Source organism: Rhinopithecus roxellana, chromosome 4, assembly GCF_007565055.1.
Source record: "Rhinopithecus roxellana isolate Shanxi Qingling chromosome 4, ASM756505v1, whole genome shotgun sequence".
NCBI classification, from domain to species: Eukaryota; Metazoa; Chordata; class Mammalia; order Primates; family Cercopithecidae; genus Rhinopithecus; species Rhinopithecus roxellana.
In genome coordinates, this window is record NC_044552.1 from 173272398 (window position 1) to 173299841 (window position 27444).

At 38.4% G+C, this 27444-nt stretch overlaps 1 protein-coding gene and 1 long non-coding RNA gene across 10 annotated transcripts in view; one reads left to right on the forward strand and one right to left on the reverse strand.

Moving 5' to 3' along the window:
* NCOA7 (nuclear receptor coactivator 7) overlaps positions 1–27444 on the forward strand; it is a 157688-nt gene that overhangs the window by 10299 nt on the left and 119945 nt on the right. For 7 of the 9 annotated variants that reach the window (XM_030928827.1, XM_010360197.2, XM_030928829.1 and 4 more), the window contains one exon: positions 24428–24541. In XM_030928827.1, coding sequence (XP_030784687.1) covers positions 24492–24541 — 50 coding nt within the window. In that variant the 5' untranslated portion in view covers positions 24428–24491. Of the gene's footprint in view, positions 1–17069; positions 17271–24427; positions 24542–27444 lie in introns of those variants that run through there. The other 2 variants (XM_030928825.1, XM_030928824.1) reach the window with 1 other exon arrangement.
* Positions 6758–27420, reverse strand: LOC104659982. The gene is made up of 3 exons (XR_747655.2): positions 27374–27420; positions 11218–11358; positions 6758–7062 (listed from the first exon to the last, which is right to left on the reverse strand). It is a non-coding gene; the product is annotated as an uncharacterized LOC104659982 (long non-coding RNA).

Here is a 27444-nt window from a genome sequence, read left to right on the forward strand (position 1 = left end):
TTTGGGGAGAAGACCGTTGGATATTCAGCAGCTCAGGTGGAAATATGTCACTGTGTTTTTCCGGCTGGATTAGCAGATGCGTTCTTCCCGTCTTTCTAGCCAAAACATGTAGACAGGCAAAGGGTTATATTAGCGGCATGTAGAAGTCGCTGTGGATTTTTGTGTATATCAGAGCTAGTTGGTTGGTATATAAAACCGATGGTGCAAACCCTTACCAGCAACACGTTAGGGCCAGTTTAAAGAAGGTCCTTCTAGAAGTCATTATTCGGGAGATCGATGAGGCTGGGGGATATTGTTGTGCTGCGTATTTAGGAGCCTCTGCTTACGTGAAGGGATGTGTTTTAAGAGTGGCAACTTTGATACAGGTGTCGGGAGTTGAGATTCTGCTGGAAGGATGTACCTGGTCAGCCAGCAGAGGCAGCCTTGTGCCCAGCCTAACTTCCAACGCGGTGTTATGCTCTGTATTTCTTAGAAACTGGTTATCTGTGAATGATTTTCCCCTCTAGGTGTAAAGTTTATACGTCAGAGCTTTTGGCAAGATTCTCTCTTCCCAGGCTATCATTTTTTATTTTATATTCAGCAATAAGGTTTAAAGTTTTGAAAAATGCGTCACTGTAAGCTCCAATTTTATAGTCACTTAGGTATAGAAATTTGGAGAAGTGACTCAGTATAAGCTCAAAAAGGACAGAATCTTGAATCTCTCTTTTAAATCCTATAATCTTCTGCATCTTATGCAGAATAAGTGCTCATTAGTTATTTGTTGAATGAATGAACTATGTTTCAAGCTTTCATCTAAAAACCACAATTTAGAATCACAGAATTGTTCTGTGGCTGGTGAAATTTAATTGGATTTCAAAAATTGCTTCTTCGTATAAATAGGCAAACTCAGTTATTTTAACATTTATATTTCAATGCTGACATTTTTAGGACCATATGCTGTCTTTCTGTAATGTGTCATTAAGGTTATGAGGTAATTCTCCCCAACTCCTAAGTTCATTTCGTGTCTAAGCTTGCAAAATTTCCAGTCTCATTGGTAATCATGCCTACTTCAACTGTGCTCTCAAACACAATTTAAAAAGTAAAAGTCGTGTTTCAAAGAAAATTCTAAGTTACCCCAGAGGAAACAATGATTTGGTTAATAAGTGATGTATTAACTTGTTTTAGAGTTGAGTTTTTCTGGTTTGATCTAATTATCATGTCCTTTATTACAGGCAAAAGTAGAAACAAAACATTTAGAAGTGTCTGTGATTCTTAAATGATTCAAAATGTAAGATATAGATGCACAATTTAAACTCTTTTCTCCTCAGTATAGAAACACATCAGTTTCCAAATTTGACAGCCAGGGGATTGTGAAATGAGGGTTTGGAAGATACACTGGAAGATAACTGCTTTAAAATGTCATATCTTTTTGAAAAAGAAAAAGAAAAACAAGGTTAACTGCATCACATTTTATTTGCTTTATTTTTACACTATGATATTTTCTGTTTGGATTTCATTTTTTTTCCATCACATGAATTTCATGAGTCAGTGTGAACTTCTTTCGATCTCTGCTTAGCAATATTATCTGGGTGCGCTCCCAGATTTTCTTTCTGACATTTTAATGCATCTTTACCCTCTTCACTTCATATTACCCAAATGACTTATTTTTACACAATATGGTAGGCCATACTTTATTACTATTGCTTCTCCAACCTACTTATTTTCTTCCTAGATGGATAAGGAAACAAAACTTTTCTATGAAAGGTAACAAGACTGCAGGAACCAACAGTGAGAAAGAACTTATGAAAAAAATTAATTTGTTATGATTTATTAAAAGAAATCCTAAATTCTCTCCTGTAAAAAAGATAATTACATTTTACACTTCTTAAATTTGTAACTCAGGGTATTGAGCAATTAATTTACCTGACTCTTCCTTGCACACTAAGCTTTTCAAAAAAGCCCTCCCCTTTGGTTACAGTAAGCTCTCTTTACCTTGTTACTTATAAGCACTTATGTGTTCATTTTACACGTAGGAGTTGAGCCTTTAACTGCTCAGTTTAACTGTTATTACTTTGGCCTTGGAATCACAGTCAAATAAAAGCTCTAATCTCAGATTCGAAGAGGTATTTTTCTCTTGTGTGTCCTGCATCCAAATGCGCAGTGCCTCTGGGATTGGATGTTTCTCTTTTGGGTCCTACCTCCTGATCCCCCAGCACTCCGCCTCCATAAGCACCACCAGAATGCAATCCAAGACCTGGATTTCCTCTTCTTTCTCTATCTTCCTAAAGGCTGTATTTTAGAAACCTCTATTCCTTTCTTGCTAAATGCCATTTACCATTGTTTTTAAAATCCCAGTCCATAATTTTTTGTTTGCTTAAATTCAACAGGATCCACTCAATTCACTTGTGCTGGAATCAAAATTGTTGATTGCAGAAAAAAATATACAGAAGTAAATTTGTTTGACCTTGAATTTCAGATATAGGGTACATGAAGAATAATTGTTGTCTACTGGTCTCCCCTCAACAGTGATACAAAATGCATTTGTTTCTGCACATGCCAGAGAATGTGAATTTTCTGTTGCTAAATTTGATCAGAAGCTTAATTGAGAGAAATGATGTTTATGGGGGGTTGGCTGAACAAAAGCCATGATGTCAACCTATTCCCTTCCAATACTAGCTGTTGGACCAGGAGTCTACCCAGATCTTCAGAATCTGTACTTTGGTACCTTGTTTTACATTCTTAACACACACCCTCTCCATATGCCCACACTGAGGGATTTTATTAATACAGTTGGAGGAAAATTACTATAATGTTACTTTAGAAATGTGGTTATGATCATGGTTCTTTCTATAGTTCCTGTTTGAAGACTCATGCAAGAAATTCCTTTTAACTTTAAATGCCAAAGAAAAACTTTACTTACCCTGAACAATTTGTGTGTGTGTGTGTGTGTGTGTGTGTGTGTGTGTGTGTGTTGTCTTTTCATATGCAAAATGAGAATCAAATCATTGGTTATATTTCCCTTTCTAACTTGGCAACTAGGAAATGAACAGTCAAATTTGCAACTGAATTTTAATAATCATATAAAAATTCATAACCTAATATCAATATTCTGTGTTTCCCTATGGTCTTGAGCTTCTGTTCTACCTTGTTTTTCTTGATTCTGATGTTTATGTAATTATACTTTTCCATTTGATTGAATTATATTCTTTTAAGATGACTCATATCCTTTGTGGAACAAGGCAGATTATAAAACATAAAACCAAATAAATGAAAACATTGCACAATTGATCTCTGGACACAGTATGTTTTTGATGAACAAGTTTAATTGGTTACATTAAATATTTTGAACAAGAATTGCAAATTTAGTGCATTTGAACTTAGCCAAATGGAAAACAATGTTACATAGTTTTACAAAACTTTTTTTTAAACTCTTGCATTTATATTCACTCATTACTAATTTGAAATTAATAAAGCCATTCAATTTAAGTCAATTATATTTGGAGTACCTGCCTTAAATGCCATATAGGTTGAACAGGAGTTTCAATAGAATAACGTCATTTTTAGCCAAAGGGCCTAACTTAGCATAACACTCACCAGAGTGGATCAAAAATCTGACCTTCGCATCATATCCTTTGTGGAACAAGGCAGATTATAAAACATAAAACCAAATAAATGAAAACATTGCACAATTGATCTCTGGACACAGTATGTTTTTGATGAACAAGTTTAATTGGTTACATTAAATCATACATCAGTGATTCGTGTGATTTATTCTTGTTTTAATAAATCATAGAGTCTTCTCTGAGCCTCTGTTATTTACCATGAAATCTAAAAGATTGAGCTCCTGGAGTTAATTCTTCATACTGATGTTTTGACATCTAATTGTTAAGTTGGTTGAATTTACCCAGATAACCCAGTATTTACATCAACATGATAAGTTGAGCTTGATGTATTTATCACCACGGTAAGCAGAAAGATCGGCCTTTCTCAAGGGTCAGTCATTCGTACAGTCTGGTAGCCTTTGACATAAAAATGATCTGAATTCAAAAGTGCAACTTAAAACATAAGAGGGCAGCCTGGGCGACAGAGCGAGACTCCGCCTCAAAAAAAAACAAACAAACAAAAAAAAAAACAAAAAAAAACATAACGGGGTTTGGAGGGGGACCTGGGCAGGTTTTTACATAGAGGCATCTCATTCTGATAACCTTCATGTCTTTTTTAAAATTTATATTTAGAATAGGTAGTATCCTCATGGTTCAAAAGGTATGAATGACTCTAGAGTGAAAGTACTCCCTCTCATACTCATTCACCTATCACCCATTTCACTAATCCACAGGTAACCAGTGTTAGTTAATCGATAATCTTCTAGTGACACTTTATGCATATGCAAGCAAATATAAACATGGAAGCTGCTCATTTTCTCTCCTAACCTGTCTCTAATTCACTCTGTTCCATTCCCACTGCTTCTGTTTTGCTCCTTAGATGCCTTGGACTGTTGTCTGTATTCTGCCTTGCTCTGCATTTCAGCCGTCCCCATTTCAGCAGGCTGTCCTTCTAAACTTCCCCCATCAGACCATCTAAAACATTTCCATCATACACGGGAAGGAATCTGCACATCTTACCCTGGTCTCTTGGACCCTGAGAGATTCATCTCCTGTCTCTATCCCTCCTTGTCATGCGTTTTACCCACAGTCATTCTTAGCTAAGTCCCCTTGACCCATTTCATAGACCCATAAAAAACCTGATGGAAATTCAAGTTGTTACCATGCACAGCAAATACCATATACCTACATATCCTTGTTTGTGGATCCCCAAGTTAAAAATGTGTGTTTTAGAAATACAAAACGAATTGGCACTTTGTGCACATGGATAGAGTATGATTGTTCTTCTCCACGCTTTTCCCTCTGCTTGGAACATGCTGTCCAATTTTCATGAGCAAGCCACACTCATTTCTGGTGTCATCTCTAGGGGCGTTTCTTAGCTGAGATTCTGTAAACTCATGGAGCCTTCCACATGTAATTAGTGTCCCAAGTAGGCTTCCATACTAGGAATAATTTTCCATACTAGGAATAATTTTCTATATTAGCTGTGTTATAGCTGATAGCTATACTTTGCTTCTAGCAAAATTGATGTTTTGGTAAAACTTAACAATGATTTTGGATAGTATGTGAGATTGGTCAAAAAAAAATCAAGGTTGAAGCTTTTATTTAATCATTCATCCTTCTTCTCTCCCCATCCCCCACCCACCTCAATATAAATCAGTTGTCCCTCAGTATCTGCAGGGGATTGGTTCCAGGGGTGGGTTCCAGGACCCCTGCAGATACCGGAATCTGAGGATGCTCAGGTTCCTGATATCAAATGTTATAGTATTTGCATATAATCTATGCACATCCTCCTGTATATTTAAACTCATCTCTATATGACTTGAAATACCCCAATACAGTGTAAATACTAAGTAGATAGCTGTTATAGTACAATGTTCAGAGAATAATGACAAGGAAAAATGTCTGTGCATGTTCAGTACACAACCATCCAACAATTCATTTTTTTCTTCAAGCTTTTTTTTTTTTTTGAGACAGATTCCCACTGTTTTGAGACAGACTGCCTCTGTCACCTGGGCTGGAGTGCAGTGATGTAATCTTGGCTCGCTGCAACCTCCACTTCCCCGGTTCAAGTGATTCTCCTGCATCAGCCTCCTGAGTAGCTGGGATTACAGGCATGTGCCACCAAGCCCAGCTAATTTTTGTATTTTCAGTAGAGACAGGATTTCACCATGTTGTCCCTACTGGTCTCGAACTCCTGACCTCAAGTGATCTGCTTGGTTGGTTGATTCCATGGATGCAGAACCCATGGATATGGAGAGCCACCTGTGCATGTCCAAATAAATTTTTTTTAGCAGCCCTTGCTTACTTTACTAATTCTCAAACACTGTGTTAACACCCATTAAAAATAGCTTTGGTATTTATTATGACACTCATCTGAGAGAGTGTCTTTTATGCCTCCCACTCTAGTTTTCTTCTGTGGTTGGTACATAAAGGGGCGAAAGCCTCCATATAGGGTGTCACTGAAGTTTGGGGATCAGCCAGGTAAAAAGGGTACTCTTAAGACATTGAAAGGATTGAACATTGACCCTGATAGATGACGTGAGCCGTCTAGAGAGAGTGGTCCAACCTAAGAAGTGACTCCTAAGTATGTGAATGAAATATTTTTAATTCCAACCCAAGTAATCAGAGATGTTAAGTGCTTGGTTTTTATTGCAAAGTGCCTGGCATGAGGTAATTTGCTTTTGATAGCTGATTAACAGAGGATTTAGAGAGTAAGAGTTTAATAGTGTTTGTTCAGCACTGTTCATGTGGAATTTCTGACTAGTGGTTTGTTCTTATCACTAACCAGATATGCCTTATAGAATAGAAATAATTTGTGAAATAAATTCGTAGGGCTGAGATCCCTTAAGAGTTTTCATGTTTCTTCTGTGATTGGAGCACTATACAAACGTTGAATTTATTGACTTGTTTCCCCAGGCATGCTGATATCATGAAGTGAGAGTGCTCTTAGTAGCAGTGCTAAATATTCTAGCCCTTGGATAAGTGTCGCCCCTGTAGTATGGGATAAATCTCAATTTCAGGCTATTCATGGGTCTGCTGGGAAGGTCTGCTCAGTTCTGTGGTTGCAGGTGTTTATAGCTGAGCCCTCATCCCTAGTTTCTGGTGATTTCCCCCAGGTTTCTGTCTGTCTATAGTGTCCCACTGAAACAACTAGTTAGCAATACTCTTTGATGTTTTGAATCACAGAGCATTCCAAAGTAATTTCTATTTAACATGTCTTAACTCTTTGAAAACCTTTATAACAAGAAATAGGAATAAAATATTCACAAAACAGGAACTTAAGATGTCCAAGACATGAAAATAATACTGACTTCATGGCATCAAAGAAATGCAGATTATTCGATTTTAAAAGTCAGTTACAATGCTGGCAAGACTGAGGTTGTTTTTAGCTCATGAAGGGTAGAATGGTATACCTTCAATGGAGAGCAGTTTGCACCATGGACTCCCTTGGCACTCGTGATTCTCTTCTGAGTATACCCTAAGGAAACAATCAGACATTAAGCTGAAGTTCCATGATGAGTCCATGATCTTTGAGAGGCCACTGATATAGTGGAAAGGTTAAAAGCGGGAATGCCAGAACCGGTTATGTGGCTTGAAATCCTGTTCCACCAGTTACCACTTCTATGCAGTTAGGAAGTTCATTTCTCCACACTTTGAGTTTTCTCATCTGTCAAATGAAGATAATAATAGTATCTACTTCCTACATTGTACAGAGAATTAGGTAAATTAATTTATGTAAAGTACTTGGAACCCTGCCTGGCACAGAGTAAGCAACTGTGTAAGTATTAGTTATTATCAGGGGTGTTACTGTAAAAATTTGAGAAAAATTCAACAGTGGAATCATTTTTTTAAGTGATAGTAAATACATATGAAAAGATATTTAGCCATTAAAATAATGATTTTGAGCAATATTTAATTACATGGAAGATGTTTATAATAACTGAGTTAGACATAAAAAGTATATACAAAAAAATTCTCATTTGATTTTAAGATGCATTTGCATAGAAAACAGGAAAGTGACAAACTATTACTTTTTTCTCACTAAGGGGATCATAAGAGATTTATGTTTTCCTTTTTCACATTTTTATTTGTTATCCATATGTATTGTAATTATAATTATCGAACATTATTGCAATTATGTATCATCCGATTTTTATATTTTTGACTTTTTAAAAGCAAATGCATATTCATTTTGACATATTTTACTTTCTCTTCCTCCTTTTAAAGCTACTAATATTTCACTTCCTCAAAATCTTCACCCACACATCATCTGCTTGGTATTTTCTTGCATTTAGCTCTCTTGCTTTATGTATAGATCAGCTCCAAGCCTGTTTCTTCAAGAATAAGCAGACCAAGTAAAATGACTTAAGAGATTTTAGTGGTGGTGACTTTCTCCTGGAAGTCTAATCCCAAGAATGTGGCTTAGATGATGATGTCTCTACATTTCATGCACTCAGCCTTCTCTTCTACTCTTCCCTGAATGAACTTGGCACTTTAGTGGGGTCAGAATCCTCAGTAATCCCACACATACAGGAGAATAATTCCTGCCTCCAAGCCTTTGCTGTCCTTGCTAGCTGGAATTTCCCTCCACATTTCTTCCTTTAAAATCAGTCTTCCGCACCAAGTTTATACTTAATTCCATGAATACTTTCCAACCCATCTATTGTATGCTGACTTCAGTTCTTTTGGCACTTAAGCATTTGTACCACAAATGAACTAAATATTGGCTTACTTTATTGCTTAGTTGTTCTTTTTTTTTTTTTTTTTTTTTGAGACAGACTCTCGCTCTGTCGCCCGGGCTGGAATGCAGTGGTGTTATCTCGGCTCACTGCAACCTTCACCTCCAGGGTTCAAGCAATTCTCCCGTGTCAACCTTTGGAGTAGCTGGGACTATAGGCATGCGCCACCATGCCAGGCTAATTTTTTTGCATTTTTAGTAGAGACAGGGTTTAACCGTGTTGGTCAGGTTGGTCTCGAACTCCTGACCTCAAATGATCCGCCCTTCTCGGCTTCCCAAAGTGCTGGGATTACAGACATGAACCACTGCACTGGGCCAGTTCTTATAGTAAGCTTATAGAAGTTGTGTTTTATATTACTCAATGTCCTTCTATTTTCTAGCACAACATTATCCACATGCGTGTAGAACACAGGAAAATTGGACGTTGTTGTGTTGATGACATTCTTAGAGATAAAGTATGAGTGTTCTGTTTCATCATCCCCTTTGCTCATCCTTCTATTTTCCTTGTTTTCAAGATCCGAATGTTATATCATTTGGGTTCTCAGTCTTACAGATATTTGCCTGAAGACTTGATAATAGATTTTCGTTTCTAACATCTAAAACTTAAAGGGTTTAATTGCAGAGAGCACCACAGTTAGCAAACACATTTATAATGGGGGCTAGTAGTATAATATACAAATTAATCCTAGTTGCAAAGACAATCCTATCAACTTTAAAATATTGCTTGTTTGATCTAGACAATTTTATGAATCTGTCAGATAATTATTAAGTTTATAAATGTGTTAGAATTGTATAGGTTCATTTCCTGGAAAGGACCATATCCCAGGGAATGTTGTCACATACCTGCTGTCATAGTCTAGACTGGTGGTTTCTAAAGTGCAGTTCATGCATCACATGAAGGTACAGAAAGAAATTGTTAGAATGTCTTTATTTTCATGACTTCTATTTTAGTTATATGCCTTATCATTATTAGTACAGAAGACGTGTTTTTATAAGTAAAAGTAATTAGAGGCTTATGCTCAGATACTTTTATTGATGTGGAAGAAAAAGTGGAGACCACTAATCTAAATAAAAGGCAAGACCTTACCGTTTCATAACCTGAAGTCAGTTTCTGTTACTTAGCTGTAACAAGTCAAAAATCAACTTATTAAACATAAATTCTGTGTCCAGCCTAAACAAAGAGTTGTGATGTGTGCATAATTCTGCATGGATGAACAGCATAAGACACATTCCTTGCCTTTAGAGAGTTTACAGTCTGATTGGAAGGAATATGGGCATAAGGAACAATAATTAGAAAATGACACAAGGGGCCAGGCATGGTGGCTCATGCCTGTAATTTCAGTACTTTGGGAGGCCAAGGGAGGTGATCACTTGAGATCAAGAGTTCAAGACCAGCCTGGCCAACATGATGAAGCCCTGTCTCTACTAAAAATATAAAAATTAGGAAGGTGTGGGGGCACACGCCTATAATCCCAGCTACTGGGGAGTGTGAGGCAGTGAGGCAGGAGAATCGCTTGAACCTGTGAGGCGGAGGCTGCAGTGAGCTAAGATCACACCCCTGCACTCCAGCCTGGGTGACAGAGTGAGACGCCATCTCAAAAAAGAAATAACGTAAAGAAAATGACACAAGGTAGCATAAGTGTGCACTGAGAAACTTAGCAGTATGAGTTTGTCAGTGTAAAATTGCTATAGAAAGTGTGATAGGAGTGGCATAGTACATGGTGATTCTGCATTCTCAGAATGTTCCAAAGACTCTTATAGGATAAAATAATTCTTTGATTATCAGGTCAGTTCTTAGTCCACCTACCCAAATAAGCTGTGCTTGAACTGTCTCCTGGACCCAGATGTTAACTGGATGAACAAAAAGCACATCGAATTAACATCTGGGCCCAGGAGGCAACTGGTAAATAATTTTTATCAATTTTCTTAATGGCGTGCCTGCATTTCCTTTAAATTATAAGAGAACGTGGCAGAATGGACATGTTGAGAAAGTAATAAAATTTTTGGAGCAGTGATAGTGTATAAAAGTAATTTAAACAGTGATAGTGTATTAAAGTAATTTAAAGTCAGCATATTAGTTTCTTAGGGCAGCCATGACAAAGTACCAGAAGCTGGGTGGCTTTAAACATGTATGTTCTCACTTTCTGGAAGCTAGATGTTCAAAATCAAGGTGTCAGCAGGGCCATGTTCCCCCTGAAACCAGTAGAAGAATCCTTCCTTTTCTCTTCCTAACTTCTGGTGGTTTGCTGGACCTTGGAGTTCCTTAGCTTGCAGCAGTATAGCTCCAAGTGTGGCCTGTGTCTACATGGCATTCTCTCTTAGTGTCTCTGTCACTACATGGCCATCTTCTTATAAGGATTCCAGTCATATTGGATTAGGGCACCACACCACTCCAGTGTGATTTCATCTTAACTAACTGTACCTGTAGTGACCCTATTTCCAAATAAGATCACATTTGGGAGTACTGAGTATTATAACTTCAACATACCTTTTTTTTGGAATGCTGTAATTTAACATATAACAGTAAGTAATATCAACCCTTACATATAAATATACCAAGACAAGGCACAATTTCTTGTCAAATGATGCCTTCCCAGCTAAAACCCCATAGCCATGCAAAGTGGTTATGGGGTAAATGACAACTGGAAGAAAAGAAAGCCTCCTCTGCTATTTGTGTCAATTGTCTTGTGTCTGGGCTTTGGTATCTCAGGCCTTGGTAGAATTATTCATATAAACAATAATATGTACTATGTGGTTTTGATCTTTCTGGTAAAACTCCACGAAGTAATTTGTGGATCAGGATGGTTCTAAGGGTGTATTGGGTTTTTTGTTGTGATAATGTTATATAATTGTCTCCAAACCGCAGTGGGTTATATCCACAAATATGTATTTCACCTTCATGGATTTGCAGGTTGACTGTGGTTTAGCTACTCCTGGCTGGGTTCTGCAGGCTGGCCTTGGCAAAGGCTAAGTCGGATGCCAAAGCTGAGGTACAGGTTCGGGTCTGTTCCACATGTCTTCATCCTGGAACCCAAGCTGAAGAGGGAAAAGCAGCTACCTGGAGCATACTCTGCTGGTGGGGAGCAGAAACTTGCCAGGTCTCTTAGTGCTTCAAGTCAATATGAATATGACTATTAATCCTCACAGTCTATTGGTCAAAACAAGTCACATGAAAAATCAGATGTGGTCATATGCTCTGTATACTAGTGCAAAGCATCACAGAGCTGCACAGCAAAGCGTATGGATGTATAGTTATCTTACAGCAAGGGAAGGAGTGCATAATTAGGAACAACAATCCAGTTTACCAGAAAGCCATTTTCTTCTGAATTCTACAAATTTTATGACAAGCAACTCAATAAACCTTTAAAAAAAAGAACGTTTACCATAGACTTGATTTCTTAACCCGGTCTGCTAGAAATTTATAGTTGAATATTAAACACATAATTTTTTTTTTTCAAGAAGAGGTCCTTGTACTTCTCCATGCTGATTTAGTTTCACACTGGGCATACTCCCTGCTGCTTAGACACTTTTTGTTATGTCTCGTTCCTGAACCCACGTTTGTGTATTTACCACAGTCCATATTTTGCTAACCACAATACTACATGCCTCTCTCCATTGTTACCAAGACATCTGAGGCAGAATCTGGCAGAAATGCTGTTGTCTTGAGTGTGCTCTTATAGATAACATTTTCATCGGGGATAAAACTGTTTCTGGTTTACAGATTTGATTGTTAATTGTGTGGCACTATTGAAATATAACCCTGAATTGTGGTTTTCGGGGATGTCCTACTTTTAACACTTTCCCTACCAGCACTGGCCCATGTGACCCAGCCATTTTCTTACTTCCCTATTAGCACTTCCTCTGTGTGTCATACATTTTATTTGGCATAACTTTTTCATGCCCCTGTTTTCTGATAATTTTATGTAAATCTTATCTCCCTTGTCAAACATTGAAGTTTCTGTAGAGCACATTGGGTCCTTTTTATAGTCACAGGCTTCAGACAAATAGTACAGTTGTAGGCATAAAACAGGTTCTAAGTGCTTACTGAATTGAAGAAAATTGCTCATAAATACATTACAAGGCACTATTTAGGAGTAAGCATAAGTTGTTTATTGCCACTTACACTCTCCATGTAACTATGCTGAAAGCACATTAAAAAATGATAATTCAGTTATTTTATTTTGCATTTTTACAGGTATGAATGTATGCCAGTATATTTTGAAAATGCATTCAATTGCAGATCTCATCCACAGAAGGCAAAGAAGTACATGGCCTTTTCTTTAGTGAAATGGCAGTTTAACTGGTAGATTGTCTCTCATTGATAAAGTCTTAGAAGACACTCAAATTTAATTCTTGAAAAGGAGTGTTTGCTACTCATATACTGTATGTTTTTGGAAAGACATTCCATTTATCTTTTAACGCCTTTCATCTATCCAATTTTGTTGGTTTTATCAGTTAACTCTTAATTCAGATCCACGAAATAGCCCCCACCAAATAATAATAAGTAGTAATAGTAGTAATAGTAACTACTGCTCACATTTTTTTTTTTTCCTCTCTTGAAATTGATTGCATTGGGACCCAGTGTAAGACCAGGACACATGCATTGGTGATGGCATTTGCTGTGAGCACAGGACCCTGGCACAGTGATTCACATTGGCACATATTCTCTGCAAGGATTTGGGGAATGAGATTGAGTTCTGTACCAGTCTAGAGACTCCAGAAGTTTGCAGCTTATTTCCTTTGGACCGGAGCTAGAATATGTCTGCAAAAAAATCAAATGGGCCAGAGACTGTATGGTTTTAGGAATGAATCTGTCTGGTAGTACTAAAATGAATTCCAGAAGTAATTGAAAACAAACTTTTCTTCCTATGTCTCCTGTTTGTTGATGCTACTTGGAGCCTAATGTCTTTAGATTTGTCTTAGAGACGATCTGAAGTGATCCTCCGGTGCCGCAGTATAGTAGGGGGTGTCTCCAGAAACTCCTCTGTGGGTGAGGCAGGCATCATATTTTGCACACCTCTTGTGACAGGTAATCAAAAGCATGTCGCAGGTACCCAGTAGTGATTGATAGTGAGAAAGAGGATGTCTCTTATGACTAGGAGATGAGACCAGCAGATAGAGTATTCTGTTTTCATTACCTCCAGTAACTTTCTGTATGACAATGCAGATTTGGCCCTTCTAATCTTTGTGTGCAGGTAGAAAACTTCAAAACTGACTTCTTATACCTTATGAGTATTAATGAGAGAATGCATTCAATGTATTTAAATTATTTGGTAGAAATGTTATAGAGCTATAATTTTTTAATTATAAAAATGAGCTATAATTTTAGTGCTTAGAAAAAAGCAGGCTTTCATAATTTAAGAGCAACAAAGAAATAAATATATTTTTTTTAAAAAAGATCAAAATTCCAAATTCTGACTATCTGTATTTACCAATTCCATTTTCTGTGGGGAAATAGATTGGTTTCTTCTGTTCTCAAAACTTAAGGGGTAATTTAGTGAAGTAAGAGAATGTGGTTTCCAGTTAGCTCTTTAAAAACCTACTCAGTGCAATAAATAGTTGTTGAATGTACTGACATGTTTACTAAAGTGCATTTAGTATGAGTAGTAATGGCTAACCTCAATACAGGTCAGTATTTATATCCTTGAAGACAGTTGGCCATAAAGCTGTATTCACCCTCTTATTCTTTTTTTTTTTTTTTTTTTTTTTGAGACGGAGTCTGGCTATCACCCAGGCTGGAATGCAGTGGCACGAAATCGGTTCATTGCAACCTCTGCGTCCCGGGTTCAAGCAATTCTCCTGTCTCAGCCTCCCGAGTAGCTGGGATTACAGGAATGCACCATCACACTGGCCAATTTTTGTATTTTTAGTAGAGATGGGGTTTCACCATGTTGGTCAGGGTGGCCTCAAACTCCTCACCTCAGGTGTTCCACCCGCCCCTGCCTCCCAAAGTGCTGGGATTACAGACGTGAGCCACTGCGCCTGGCCCCCGTCTTGTTCTTTTGAACTGTGGCTAAATCCAGGAAGAACTAGGCATTGATGTGAAAATTATGTGTAGTAATAGCCCACCCTTACAGGCCATTATTAGTGGTTCCTTCTTTGGGGTCAGACAGAGCTGATCATTCTGGCTGTAACTCTTATATCTATTTGACCTTGAATAAATTCTTTAATTATTCTAAAGTTCAAACTCTTTATCTGGAAAGAATTGAGATTAACTCCCTCATGCAGTCATAAAGATTAAACCAAGCAGTGTGTGTAACAGTATTGAACAAAAAATTTGGTGCATATGGTTAATGTTCAATAAATATTTAACTATTTCCTGTCATCTTTATATTTACTAGGTCTGCCTAGCTTGATAGTTTACTATTTGGGACGGATTTGAATGTGGCTCTTCAGGTATATTGAAAATGGTATTTCATGAACACTTGGATATTTGGATGCGTGGAAATGTCAATGGATAGAATTTTCTGTTCCGTGGGGCACCAGATTCTAGTCATTGATTTTTTTACACATTGAGTCTGTGTAACAGCCCTTTTGCAGATAAAGAAACTGAAGTTTAGAGAAATTAGGTAACTTACCCAAGGCTACATACCTTGTAGGTGGTGGAATCTGGATTTTAACCAGGCCTATCTTATTTTAAAGGTACCCGTTGACTGGGCACAGTGACTCACACCTGTAATCCCAGCATTTGGGGAGGCTGAGGTGGGCAGATCACCTGGGGTCAGTAGTTCGAGACCAGCCTGGCCAACATGGCAGACCCCATCTCTACTAAAAATACAAAAATTAGCTAGGCATGGTGGCAGGTGCCTGTAATCCCAGCTACTTGGGAGGCTGAGGCAGGAGAAGCACTTGCACCCAGGAGGCAGAGGTTGCAGTGAGCCAAGATCATGGCATTGCACTCCGGCCTGGATGACAGAGTGAGTCTCCATCTCAAAAAAAAAAAAAAAAAAAAAAAAAAAAAAAAAAAAAAAAAAAAAAGGTACCCTCGGCCTTAATAGCATGGGTTAGGTGTTATTCAGATGAAGCACAGAGCATATGGAAAACAGAGAACTTCTCAGGTATATGAAGTTTATAAAGTCTCGGCTTTAAAGGAATTTTTGAACTTAAAACATTTAATTTAAAAACTAATTTAAAATACTAGTTTACTTGTGAGGCTTGATTTTCCTTTTGATAGTTATTCTCATTGGGTGTGGTTCCCTTTCCTGGGGCATTTTGGTTGGCATGGTTATGGGAAGGACGCTACTGGCATTTAGTTGGGGACAAGCAGAGGTGCCAAATGCCCTGTAATGAGTGAGGCAGTCCAAGAAAATGAAGAATTGACCCTTATACTTGGGAATTTCATATCTTCTTCTGTAGGAGCAATATGAATCTATAATATGTCTTCTAATGAACTGTGTCTGAGAATTTACATATTGAAATACCCGTGATCAAATACTTTCCTTTGGGGCATCATGATGATTTTATAAAATTAAGTGTGTAAGTAGGTTACATGATCTATGAATTTCATCTCAGTATTACGAAGGGCGTATAATAAAATGGTTTACATATTTATTTAGATGACGTGTTGAATTTGATAAGGCTGAGAACTGCGTCTCTACAGTAGTCATATAAAACAGTTGCTCAATATGTGTTCTGTCACTCTTGAAGATGAGGAAGCCATTCCATCTGCAGGCAGCTGTTTGCACCTACCTCTCAGACAGTTCTTCCTTATACTGAGCCGTGGATCTCTCTCCCTCTCTATCTAATGTCTAATTCTAGGTTTACCTCTTTGGAGATCTGTCTATCAAGCCTAAATCCTTTATTGGATAAAGATCCTTCAGATGTTTAAAAACAGCTATCATTTAATCCAGGTTTTCTCTCCTGACCAACTCCTTTGACTAATATTCTTAAAATCTAGTTTTATGCCATTTAACCATCCTGTTTGTTCTAATTTCCCTGTAGTGTGAGATCCCTAGCTAAATGCAGTAATCCTGATGGAGTCTAATCCTCAAAAAGGGTGTGACAGACTATTATAATCTGTTTATTCTGGGTTGATAGCACTAGTGGGTTTTTTTGGAGGCGGGTGGGGAGGAAGGTGCACAGTGGAATTACCCAACTGTAATTCCATATATGAACCTTACTGTCATCTAAAACCACAAATCATATTCACTTGTGCTAACACTAAACTGTACCACTCTCATTTCTTAGTACCTCACCAGTAAAACCTGAGATTCATTGGGAGCAAATTTCCACCTCATAATAATTGACTTCTTTCTACAGACAGCGGAGGGCTTTTGAATCCTAATGCTGCTATCCAGGATGTTATTAAGTACCTACCTCTCCAAATGGCTGATAAGGGAGGCCTCTATGTTTTTGTTCAAGTTAGTGGGAAATATACTCATGAGGACAGGGCATAAGAAAAAATACTGTATTAAGCTATTAACGTTCCCTCTCCAGGTTCAGAATGGATTTCAGCTCTCAGAGCAACTGAGGTTGGTCAGTCAGTCAACACATACCTCTTGGTACAGTGATTCAGTGATTTCCTTTATTCATCTAATCATATAAACATCCACCTACACAGCCAACCCACATTTCTCCATCTTATCCATAAGCAGACAAGAGAAATTTATCAAATGCCTCTTAAGTGCAGTTACATGTGTTTTCCTCCTTTTCCTAATCCACTAGAATAGTAGCTATGTCAGGGAGGGAAATTAGGTCAGTGTGATTTGACTAAGCCAGCATTCCCTGACTGTCCTCTCTTCTACCAGCCCTTGCACTCCAGCCATACCAGATCACTCAGGATTCCCCGAACACCACACATTCCTGCCAGAGGCTTGCACATCCTCATTCTGCCTGATGACCCTGACCTCTTCTGCATTCACCATCTGGGAAACTCCTGCACCTCCTTCCCAGCCCAGCACTGGCATCACCTGTGACGTTGCCGGGACACTCCTTCCCTTTGAGGCAGTGTAAGTTGCTCAATGCGCTGTGCTCTGTGGTTCCTTGTGACCACTAGTATCAGAGCACTCACATCTCATTTTATCAGCTGATAAGTTATAGTTGCCTCTTCTTCCTGAGCTTCCTGGGTGATGAATGCTGTCTTCCTCTTTGTGTCTGCAGCAGAATACTTGGTCCACGGTAGATGTTTCCAAAAGCAACCCACTCGTCCTGCCGAATCGTTGGCTTTCTGGGATCATTCTAGATCTCAGGGTCCACTGCTCCCTTCTCTATTTTCTTACCAAACTGCCTTAAATGATCATTTCTAAAATTTTCCTGGGAATCTATGTGATGATATGCTTCAGTGTATAGTTTGCACAATTACCCTTTCTAAATTAAAATGCATTTGCCTGTTTTCAGGCTTCTGGCATTTTCTACATCTTCTACAGTTCCTCACCCGACCAGTGACTTTTTAGAAATCTCATTTGCATGTTCTTTTCTAAGAGAGAACTTGTAAAATGATCTATCTAGCCCAGAGATGGGTCTTCATTTAGAGTATGTAGGAGATTTGATGGCATCTTTTGACTTATCTTAGGTAAAAGAGCACTGAAACTCACATTTGTTTAATTTTTCTCAGGTCAAATTTGAGCACCCTAGGCAGAGAATAATGGAATAGGAGTTGATAAGTTCTCCATTCATTTTGCCATCCAAAGATGTCAAACCCTTTCCCAAACAGCAGATCCGGAGCCCATCCTTGATCATCACCTTGCTTCATCACCAGGAATAACTTTTTAGTTATTTGTTGCCATTCATTTTTAGGTTTGTTGTTGTTGTTGCATTGTTTTTGTAACAAGCATTTCTTTATTTGGGGGGTATTATCTGATTGCTCCCCTTTTAAGTTGTTTTTTTTTTTTTTTTTTTTTTTTGAGACAAAGTCTCGCACTGACACCCAGGCTGGAGTGCGGTGGCACAGTCATGGCTCACTGCAACCTCTGCCTCTCAGGTTCAAGCAATCCTTGTGCCTCAGCTACCTACATAGCTGGGACTACAGGCATGTGCCACCACACCTGGCTACTTTTTGTGTTTTTAGTAGAGATGGAGTTTTGCCATGTTGGCTAGGTTAGTCTCGAACTCCCGACCTCAAGCCATCCACCTGCCTTGGCCTCCCAAAGTGCTGGGACTATAGGCATGAGCCACTGCGTCTAGATACCCTTGTAAGTTTGTGGCACACGTTTATATCTGGTTCTGTGTCCTTCCCAGGTTTCTCTAAAGTTATAGGGAGTGTTCAAATTTCTGACCTTGTTTAACATTGAAATTTGAATATTCTTGCTTTGTTTAGATGACAGTGTGGCTTTGAGAGACGGAACACCTGTTATATTTTGGTACAAATATAACTATTTTCTAGGAGGAAATGCCTGCATAGAAAGGTCCATTTTGGTGTGTTCCTTACGTGACCAAACACAGTGTGACCATTGTGTACTCCTGTCATCATTTCATTTGTATATTAAGAAACATGTTGTTGGGAAAATAGCTGATGGGCCTCATGGATATACTGCTGTTTTCCTAGTCCTGACTTGTTATACTTGAATATTCAAGGAACTGCAGTATGTTGGAGGTGAATCCAAAAAGTCATGCTTTGCTGTGTGGGTCCACAGCTTTGTGACCCACAGCTGAGAGACTGAGAGGTACTAATTAATTTCCTTAACAGCACTAGCTGTGCTGTGGCAGCGATTTAAATCCAGTCTGGTATACACTCCAGTGTCTTTCAATAACCTTTGGAGCCAGAAAGCATTTGGAGATGAGCTAGAAAAAGTAGTCCAGAGTCGACAACATCGCATGCTGCAGCTCAGAATTTGCAAGTTAAGACACATATACCTAGCCACTGGGACGGGGAGATCATTGAGGACCTCCAGCTGTGTAACCCACAGCTGTGTGGGTCAGTTTGATGTAGTTAAGGGGTCTCTGCTGGTTCTGTTCTTTTAAATGGTGCCATGTGTACAAACAAGGAACACTTTGCTGATGATTCAAAAAATACTTTGTCTTCATCACAGCTCTTTTGAAGTAAGGATTTTTATGTGCTATTTTTATTTGAATAATGAAGTGGATTTAAGTTTAAATTGACTATCCTGATTTAAGATTGCAAAAAAAAAATATTTAGATGGAAGATTCATCTTGTGCTTTCTCATGAAATTCTTTTTGGTCTGCAATACACGGTAAATGCAGGAGACTCTTAGAAGTCAGCAATTAGATGAGTCTAGAGTGTATTGATGTGAAGGAAAGTCAACATTAAATGAACAAAGGGCTTTTAAGAAGCCCATTATGACCACTTATAATGGAAAATGTAGTTCCCATTAGAGATTGATTTAAGGAGCCCTGGTTTGTCACTGAAGCATGAAGGCTGCAGTGTGGTGTTCTGTGCAAATCATTTTTATAGCGTTCTCTACTGAGCTCCTTCTGGTTAATCTGTTGGTGTGTCTAAACCTGTAAGAACTGCATCTATCTTGTTGAAGGAATATAAAAATTTCCAGAAACTTAAACCAAAGATTAGCATATTTTTCATTTATCTCATAAGATATTGAAAAATTTTTAAAACGCCTTACTGGTTGTAATCAGACACAGCAGCACCAGATGTCAACTCTTGGATCATTTAATCTTTTTGTCTTGTGCATATTTTCATAAATATTTTTCTACTTGAACCAAATATCAGTTTCTGGCTCAGCTTAAAGTATAAAAATTTTCCAGTTAGATTGCTGTAACTTCATTTTTATTCATGACTGAAAATTTAATAGAGATCATTACTTTTTTGACTTGTAGGAGATGAACTTTAAAATAAACCACCTGACCCATGGCAGGGCAGAGAGCCTAGGATTCTGATCCTTCCTGGAGTCTGAGGGAGGCTGGCATGAGACTCCATCCTCTATCCCTAAGTAATTCTTAATTTGGGAGGAATTTTTGGATTTGTTTGGGTGTGCCATGTAACTGATCTTATCCCCAGTTCTGGATTAATTTAACTCCTTGCGTAGCTTTTATATGGATTTTCTGCCTACTTATGTGGCAGTTATTTAGAGAAGCATAGTAAAAGTGAAACATGGTGGTTTTGACTCGAAGGAATTTATGGTTGGGGCCAGGAGACCAAGTGAAATGCTGTTGTCACACCGTATATGATTAAGTGCCTTGCAGTAAGTGATAGGTGATATATGAAGTTTGCTCTTTAGGGGAGAGAAGGGCACACAAGTGGTCAGGAAAGCCTTTGAAGTAGAATTGGGCCTTGTCAGAAGGAGGAGCCTGGCAAGGTTGCCTCATGCCTGAGGAAAGAATGAGGATAAAGGTGCAGAGTTGGGGAGGAGCCCAGGGGGTTCAAACCACAGTGTGAAACTGAGCTCATGAGAGTTAGACACTCAAACGCCTTCTTTCCTTTTTCTTGTTTCCCCTTGCACTTGAATTCTTGAATGAGTACTAACTACCCCAACATGGTAGCATGACTTCCACTCCCAGTATGTCACTAATGCAGTCCTGTTAGAGGTCCTCAATGACCTCCCTGTCCCAGTGGCTAGGTACATGTGACTTAACTTGAGAATTCTATGCTACAGCATTGGATATTGTTGACTCTGGACTACTTTTTCTAGCTCATCCCAAAGGCTTTCTGGCTCCAAAGGTTATTGAAAGACACTGGAGTGTATACCAGACTGGATTTAAATCACTGCCACACCACAGCTAGTGCTGTTGAATTAAGGAAATTAATTAGTACCTCTCAGCCTCAGTTTAATGGAAATGAGGACATCTAAATCATAGTGTGGTTGAAGGATAAAAAGATAACATAGGGATAATATGTTGAAATAAATGGCTCTTCATAGGCAGGCATCAAGATCAGTTCCCTTTCCGTACCTGGTAGCCACTCTTTCCTTGCCTGAGTGTGCCTATCCCCTTTCACTTCTATCCCTTTGCTCTGGCATTCCCACTTTCTGAAATGCCCTATCTCTCTTTTTTACCCATTGAAATCCTAACCACTCTGAAAGGTTTATCACCTCAAGCAGAATTGAACTTCCCATCTTTTAGATTCTTAATATTATTCATTGGACAGCCCCAAGTTACTATCCTACAGTTTAGTTATCTGCACAGTCATATTTTCATGACTGGATGAAAAACTCTTTGAGGGCGAAGTCCAAGTCAGGGATATGAAGATAACCTAGAAAGAGCTGAGACTGTGTACTCCCTTGTTTCTGTATAGGGCTGTGTGAATAGTTGTCAGGCTTCCAAGGTGATCTCATCATCATATTGTTTTTTCTCCTTTTCTTCCTAACTACAAGCATATGCTGATTATTTCTAATTTCTTTCCTCTAGTCTTTACTGCCCTTTTGTGCTTTCGATGTAATCATACGTCTGGTGAATGTCCCCAGCTCCACTATCCCATAGCCGTCTCAAAGGCGCCATGTCCACAACCGATCTCTTACCTCCTTCTGCTGCCCTGTCCTACATGGAGCGTGCCCTCTTCATGTATATTGTACCAGATCTTTGGTGTCGTAGCCCACACAGTTCCTGAAGCAGAAACTTGGAGGGCATCCTTCATTCCTTACTTTCCTTGTTATCTACACTGCATGAGTCACCAAATTCAACTCATCAGCCTCCCAAGTATTTCTTGAGTCCATCACTCCTCTTTCTATGTCAACTACTGCTGCCTAGGTTTGGGTGCTCCTCCCTCAATTAGTTTGACTGTAATTTCTTTTTAGTGAATCTACTTCACCCTGTCCTTACATCCTCTCAACTCCATCCTCTGCCTCTGCTGTCTGATGCTACACTCCATCATGGAAAACCCTCTGGTGGCGTCCTTTCATATACATCGCAGATGAGAAAATTGGTTTTATCTCGTGGACCAGCTCTGATCGATTTGGTAATGGCTCTGCAAATGCTGCCGCTGAGTTCAGCATGAGCAATTGGTGGCATCTGACAAGGTACATTGAAGGGGGTGGGCCACACATAGCCTAACTAGGATTAAGTCCAAGCTCCTTAGAGTGGCATACTAGGCTTTCTGTGACGCAGATCCCGCCCATGTCTTCATCCTCAGCTCACTTTACCCTGGAACAGCAGGGAACTATTTTGCCTTCTTGCTTTTGTTCAGTTGAAACCTGCTTGCTCGTACCCTTTACCCAAGAAATGCATTTTTTTTTTTTTTTTTTTTTTTTTTTTTAAGACGGAGTTTTGCTCTTGTTGCCCAGGCTGGAGTGTGACAGAGTGGTCTGGGCTCACTGCAAACTCCGCCTCCCAGGTTCAAACAATTCTCCTGCTTCAGTCTCCCAAGTACTGGGATTACAGGCGCCCGCCACCACGCCTCGCTAATTTTTGTATTTTTAGTAGAGACGGGGTTTCACTATGTTGGCCAGGCTGGTCATGAACTCCTGACCTCAGGTGATGCACCCACCTTGGCCTCCCAAAGTGCCGGGATTGCAGGCGTGAGCCCCTGCGCCCAGCCGGAAATCCATTCTTAACCTACAACCTTAGTGTGTGCTCAGGGTACCTGGGGTGGGCCTTGCATAGGGTTAAGTGTTATTTAATTTTTTTCAATTGGCAAATAGAAATTATATATATTATATTTTTTCAGTGATACTTTGAAAATATACATTAGAAAATGGCTAAATTGAGCTAATTAAGTATTTTTCCTGAGGCCTCTTTTTAAGCAGTACATATAACATTGTCTTGAAATCTTAAGTGTCTCTCTGGAAAGACAATATATACTGTTAGAGCAAATATCATGGCTTTATGTTTGGCCTCTGGTACTTATCATACTCCCTTTCATGTAGTATGTATTGTGGATTAATTTGTTTATTGAATTGAAATGAATTAGTAAATAATTTTGATTGTGAATACAATTTGCTTTACTTATTTATATTTACTAATTTTTTTTTTTTTTTTGAGACAGAGTCTCCCTTTGTCACCCAGGCTGCAGTGCAGTGGTGCCATCTCGGCTCATTGCAACCTCGGCCTCCTCGGTTCAAGTGATTCTCGTGTCTCAGCCTCCCGAGTAGCTGGGATTACAGGCGTGCACCACCATGCCTGGCTAATTTTTGGTATTTATAGTAGAGAAGTGGTTTCACCCTGTTAGTCAGGCTGATCTCAAACCACCAATCTCAAGTGTTCTGCCTGCCTCGGCCTCCCAAAGTGCTGGGATTACAGGTGTGAGCCACTGCTCAGCCTGCTTTTTTGTAATTTAAATTTGATTGGTGAACTTCAGGGTGAAAGGACAAATTTTAGGAATGTTAGTGCTCTGCAGAAATTTAGACCGGTGAATCAGGCAAGAAGTAGACATTGGAAATTTTTGAGCAGGGGAGTGGTATGATGAAAGTGGTATTTAAGGAAGCTTGATCTGGAGACAACCTCTTATGTTATAGGCTTAAGCCACTGCTGGCAAGCGTGGGTGAGGGTCGCGGGGGGGGGGGGGGGGGGGGGAGGTGGAGAAGAGGGAGAGGCAAGGGTTTAAAGCCATGCTGAGGAACAGCTTCCTGTGTCTTTGTACTTTCATTTCCACATTTGCTCAAGTGGGATGTACTTGCTGGCATGTTTCCGAAAATAAAATAGAGTGCTGAAGTTATTTTTATTTTTTAAAAAAGAACATTCTTGTAAAACACCTAAGTGAGCCATTTTACATAATTATCTGAGACATATTCATTATTAATTGCTTGGGAAGGGTGATTATGAGTTCAATTTTTTTTTTAAATAATTAGCATCTACATAGTTAGGCTACAATCTTCCAAAGTCAGTGAAGGTTTTTATTTTGGCATGTTTTAAAATATATGAGGGAAATACTTCAGTTTTTGTTGCCCAGGCTGGAGTGTGGTAGTTTACTACAACTACCAATTGTAGTAAAATATTTTCTGCTGTTAGGACTACAGAGAGTAACCAGATTAGGGAGGGAAGACATCAGGCATCTAATGGATGAAACACCAGAAAGATAGGATATTTAAAATAAATAAGATCTCCAAAGTTTTTATTTTGCTTTATAGTTTAACATCTCCATTCTGATTGTAGTTTCTCCCATTTAACATTTGCATTTCATATTTGACTCATGTGACAGTCTTTCCTGGTTAAAGTTTATTTTTCATTTGTTTTGGTCCATGTAGTTCTACTCCACTTTATTCTTCACATTGGCCAGTGTAAACTTTTAAGTTTACAGTTACTTTGTTATTTTTTCTTACAGGGTTATGACTCACTATTAAAAAGAGGGACTTTTTCCAAACACTTTGCACTTTTGATTGTGTATTATGGATACCAAGGAAGAGAAGAAGGAACGGAAACAAAGTTATTTTGCTCGGTAAGCATTCATTTTACAAAATTATTATCAGTACTTTAAAGAAATATTTGAGCGAACTTTGTCCTCAAGCATTACTTTGCATTTTGTGTTTTGTGCTTGTTCATAAATAGAGCAGGTAACCAGGAGAAGTAAACTATACTTTGCTTCATCCATTTTATTCATATTAGAGGATTGTAACATTTGGTTCTTCTCTTTCTAGCTTTGACACTCCTCTCAGGCCAGTGTTGCTCAGCAAATCCAGCTGTCATGCTCTGACCTGCAAATTGCTCCGAATCCCATGTTTAGCAACCTACCTTGAATTTTAAATCCTAAGTGCTTCGCTCCTACTGTTCTGTAGCTTAATTGGTTGGACTATAACTGAAAATCTCTGACACATTTAAAGCTTATCACCTTGTGGGGAGTCTATTACTAAAAAATACTTTTGTAGGTAGGTGAAATGGGTGAAATTATGTTTTTGAATCAGAGTCATTTTTAAGGCTGGAACTTGTCCAACATAAATACATTTGTTGATATCTGAATAGAACTAATTTAGTATATGATTGGTTACCATTTACAGATTTAAATGTCTATGTGGCAGTCACTCACTAATCATGAAAAAATGAATTATATGCTAAACATTTGTAAAACATTTTGATAAGCCAGAATGTTTTCAGACTCAGAGAACATAGGCTTAAAAACATTATGTTTCTCCTAAATTGAAATGCGTGTTAAGAACTGAATTTAGCCTCATTCCATCCCCAGTCCCCAGGCTGTGCTCATTAGAGATGCATTTACTGTTTTCTAAACTGAGCCTTGGAGCCAAAACCAAAGTTTACTGTTGATGTTTTTATATAGTAATTAAGCTAGATTTTAGGTTGATGATGGGAAAAGGAAGGAAACAATGTAAGGACCTACTATGTACTGAGTGCTTTACTTATTATTTTAATTGTCTTCAAAATAAATCTATGCCATCAGTTAATTTATCTCCATTTTACCAGTGATGCAACTAAGACTCGGAATATATTTTGTCCATTTCATGCAGCATAAGAGTCAGTATTAAACATAAGGCCATCTCCAAAAGGCATGCTCCAGTTAGGAATAGTAAATCATGAATAAGGTTTTGGGGAAGCACAAGTTAAACTACCAATTGTAGTAAAATATTTTCTGCTGTTAGGACTACAGAGAGTAACCAGATTAGGGAGGGAAGACATCAGGCATCTAATGGATGAAACACCAGAAAGATAGGATATTTAGAATAAATAAGATCTCCAAAGTTTTTATTTTGAGATAATTTTAGATTCACATGTAGTTAGTTGTAAGGAATAATAGATACCCCTATTCTTTATCCATAGTAAAATATCACAGCTAGGAAATTCACATTGATACAATCCCCTAGCCTTATTCAGAGCGTTCATTGTATGTATGTTTGTATGTATTTAGTTCCATGCAGTTATATCACATATGTAGATTTCTGTGGTCACCATCAGTCAAGATACACAACAGTTGCACTGAAAGGATCCCACATGCTACCTTTTTGTATCCCTACTCACTCCTTCCATCTACCTGCCTCCTCTGACAACCACTATAATTTGTCATTTCAAGAATACTACGCAAATGGAATCATGTAGTATGTAACCTTTGGCATTTAGCTTTTTCTTCCCTTCAGCGTTACTCCCTTGACATCCCTCAAAGCTGTTGCATGTATCGATAGTTTGTTCCTTTTTATTGCACAGTAGCATTCCATAGTATTTTTTTAGTCATTTTTAGTCATTTACTCATTGAAGGGCATTTAGGTTGTTTCCAGTTTGGGCTATTTATGAACAAAGATGCTAGGTGCTACAATCATTTATGTACAAGTTTTTGTATGAGCATGAGTTTTCATTTCCCTGAGATAACTGTCCAAGAGTGCAATTGCTGGGTCAAAGGATAAGTGTATTTTTAGTTTTATAAGAAACTGCAATACTCTTTTCTGGAATGGTTGTAACATTTGACATTCCCATCAGCAAAGTCTGAGTAAACCAGTTTCTCTGCATTGTCATTTGGTGGTGTCAATATTTTTTATTTTAGCTATTCTGATAAGTATGTAGTGATACCTCATTATGGTTTTAATTTGTATTTCCTTAATGGTTAGTGAGGTTTAACAGTTTCATGTGCTTATTATTAGCCATATGTATATGTTCTTTAGTGGAATCTCTTATCTTTTGCCCATTTTCTAATTGAATTGTTTGGGTTTTTACTGTTGAATTGTACACATTCTAGTCTTTTGTTGGATATGTGGTTTGCAAATAATTTTCTCCCGGTCTGTAGTTTGTCTTTTCATCCAGTTAACAGAGTTGCAGAGCAGAAGTTTTTAATTTTGATGTGATTCGATTTATCAGTTTCTCCTTCTATGAATTGTGCTTTTGGTCTGAATTCTAAGATCTCTTTGCCTAGCTCTGTGTTCTGAAGATTCTCTCCTGTTTTTCTTTTCTGAAAATTTTATAGCATTATGTTTTATAATGAAGTCTGTGATCCATTTTGAATTTATTTTTGGATAAGATATGAGTTAGGTCAAGAAGGTGGTCATCCTTCTCCTCCCCCTCCTCCCCCTCTCCCTTCCTTGCCTCCTCCCTTTCTTCCTGCTCCTCTTCCTCCTACCCTTTCCTGCTTCTCCCCCTTCCTTCTTTCTCCCACCTCCTCCTACCTCCTCCTCCTTACTTTCTTCTTCTTTCTTTTCTTTCTTCTTCACATGCCCTACATAGTGGTTTTAAGAGCCATAGTGCCTTCTCAGTCTGAATCCAAAGTTATACATCTTTTCAAATGCCTTCTGACTTAACTGTGGAATTATCGAGTGGAATTAGCAACAGAACTTACTTGAAAGCCAGTTTCTGACAATATAGAGCAGAGTTCTCTGGAGCAGCATACTTAAGAGCAGTCCAAGTAAG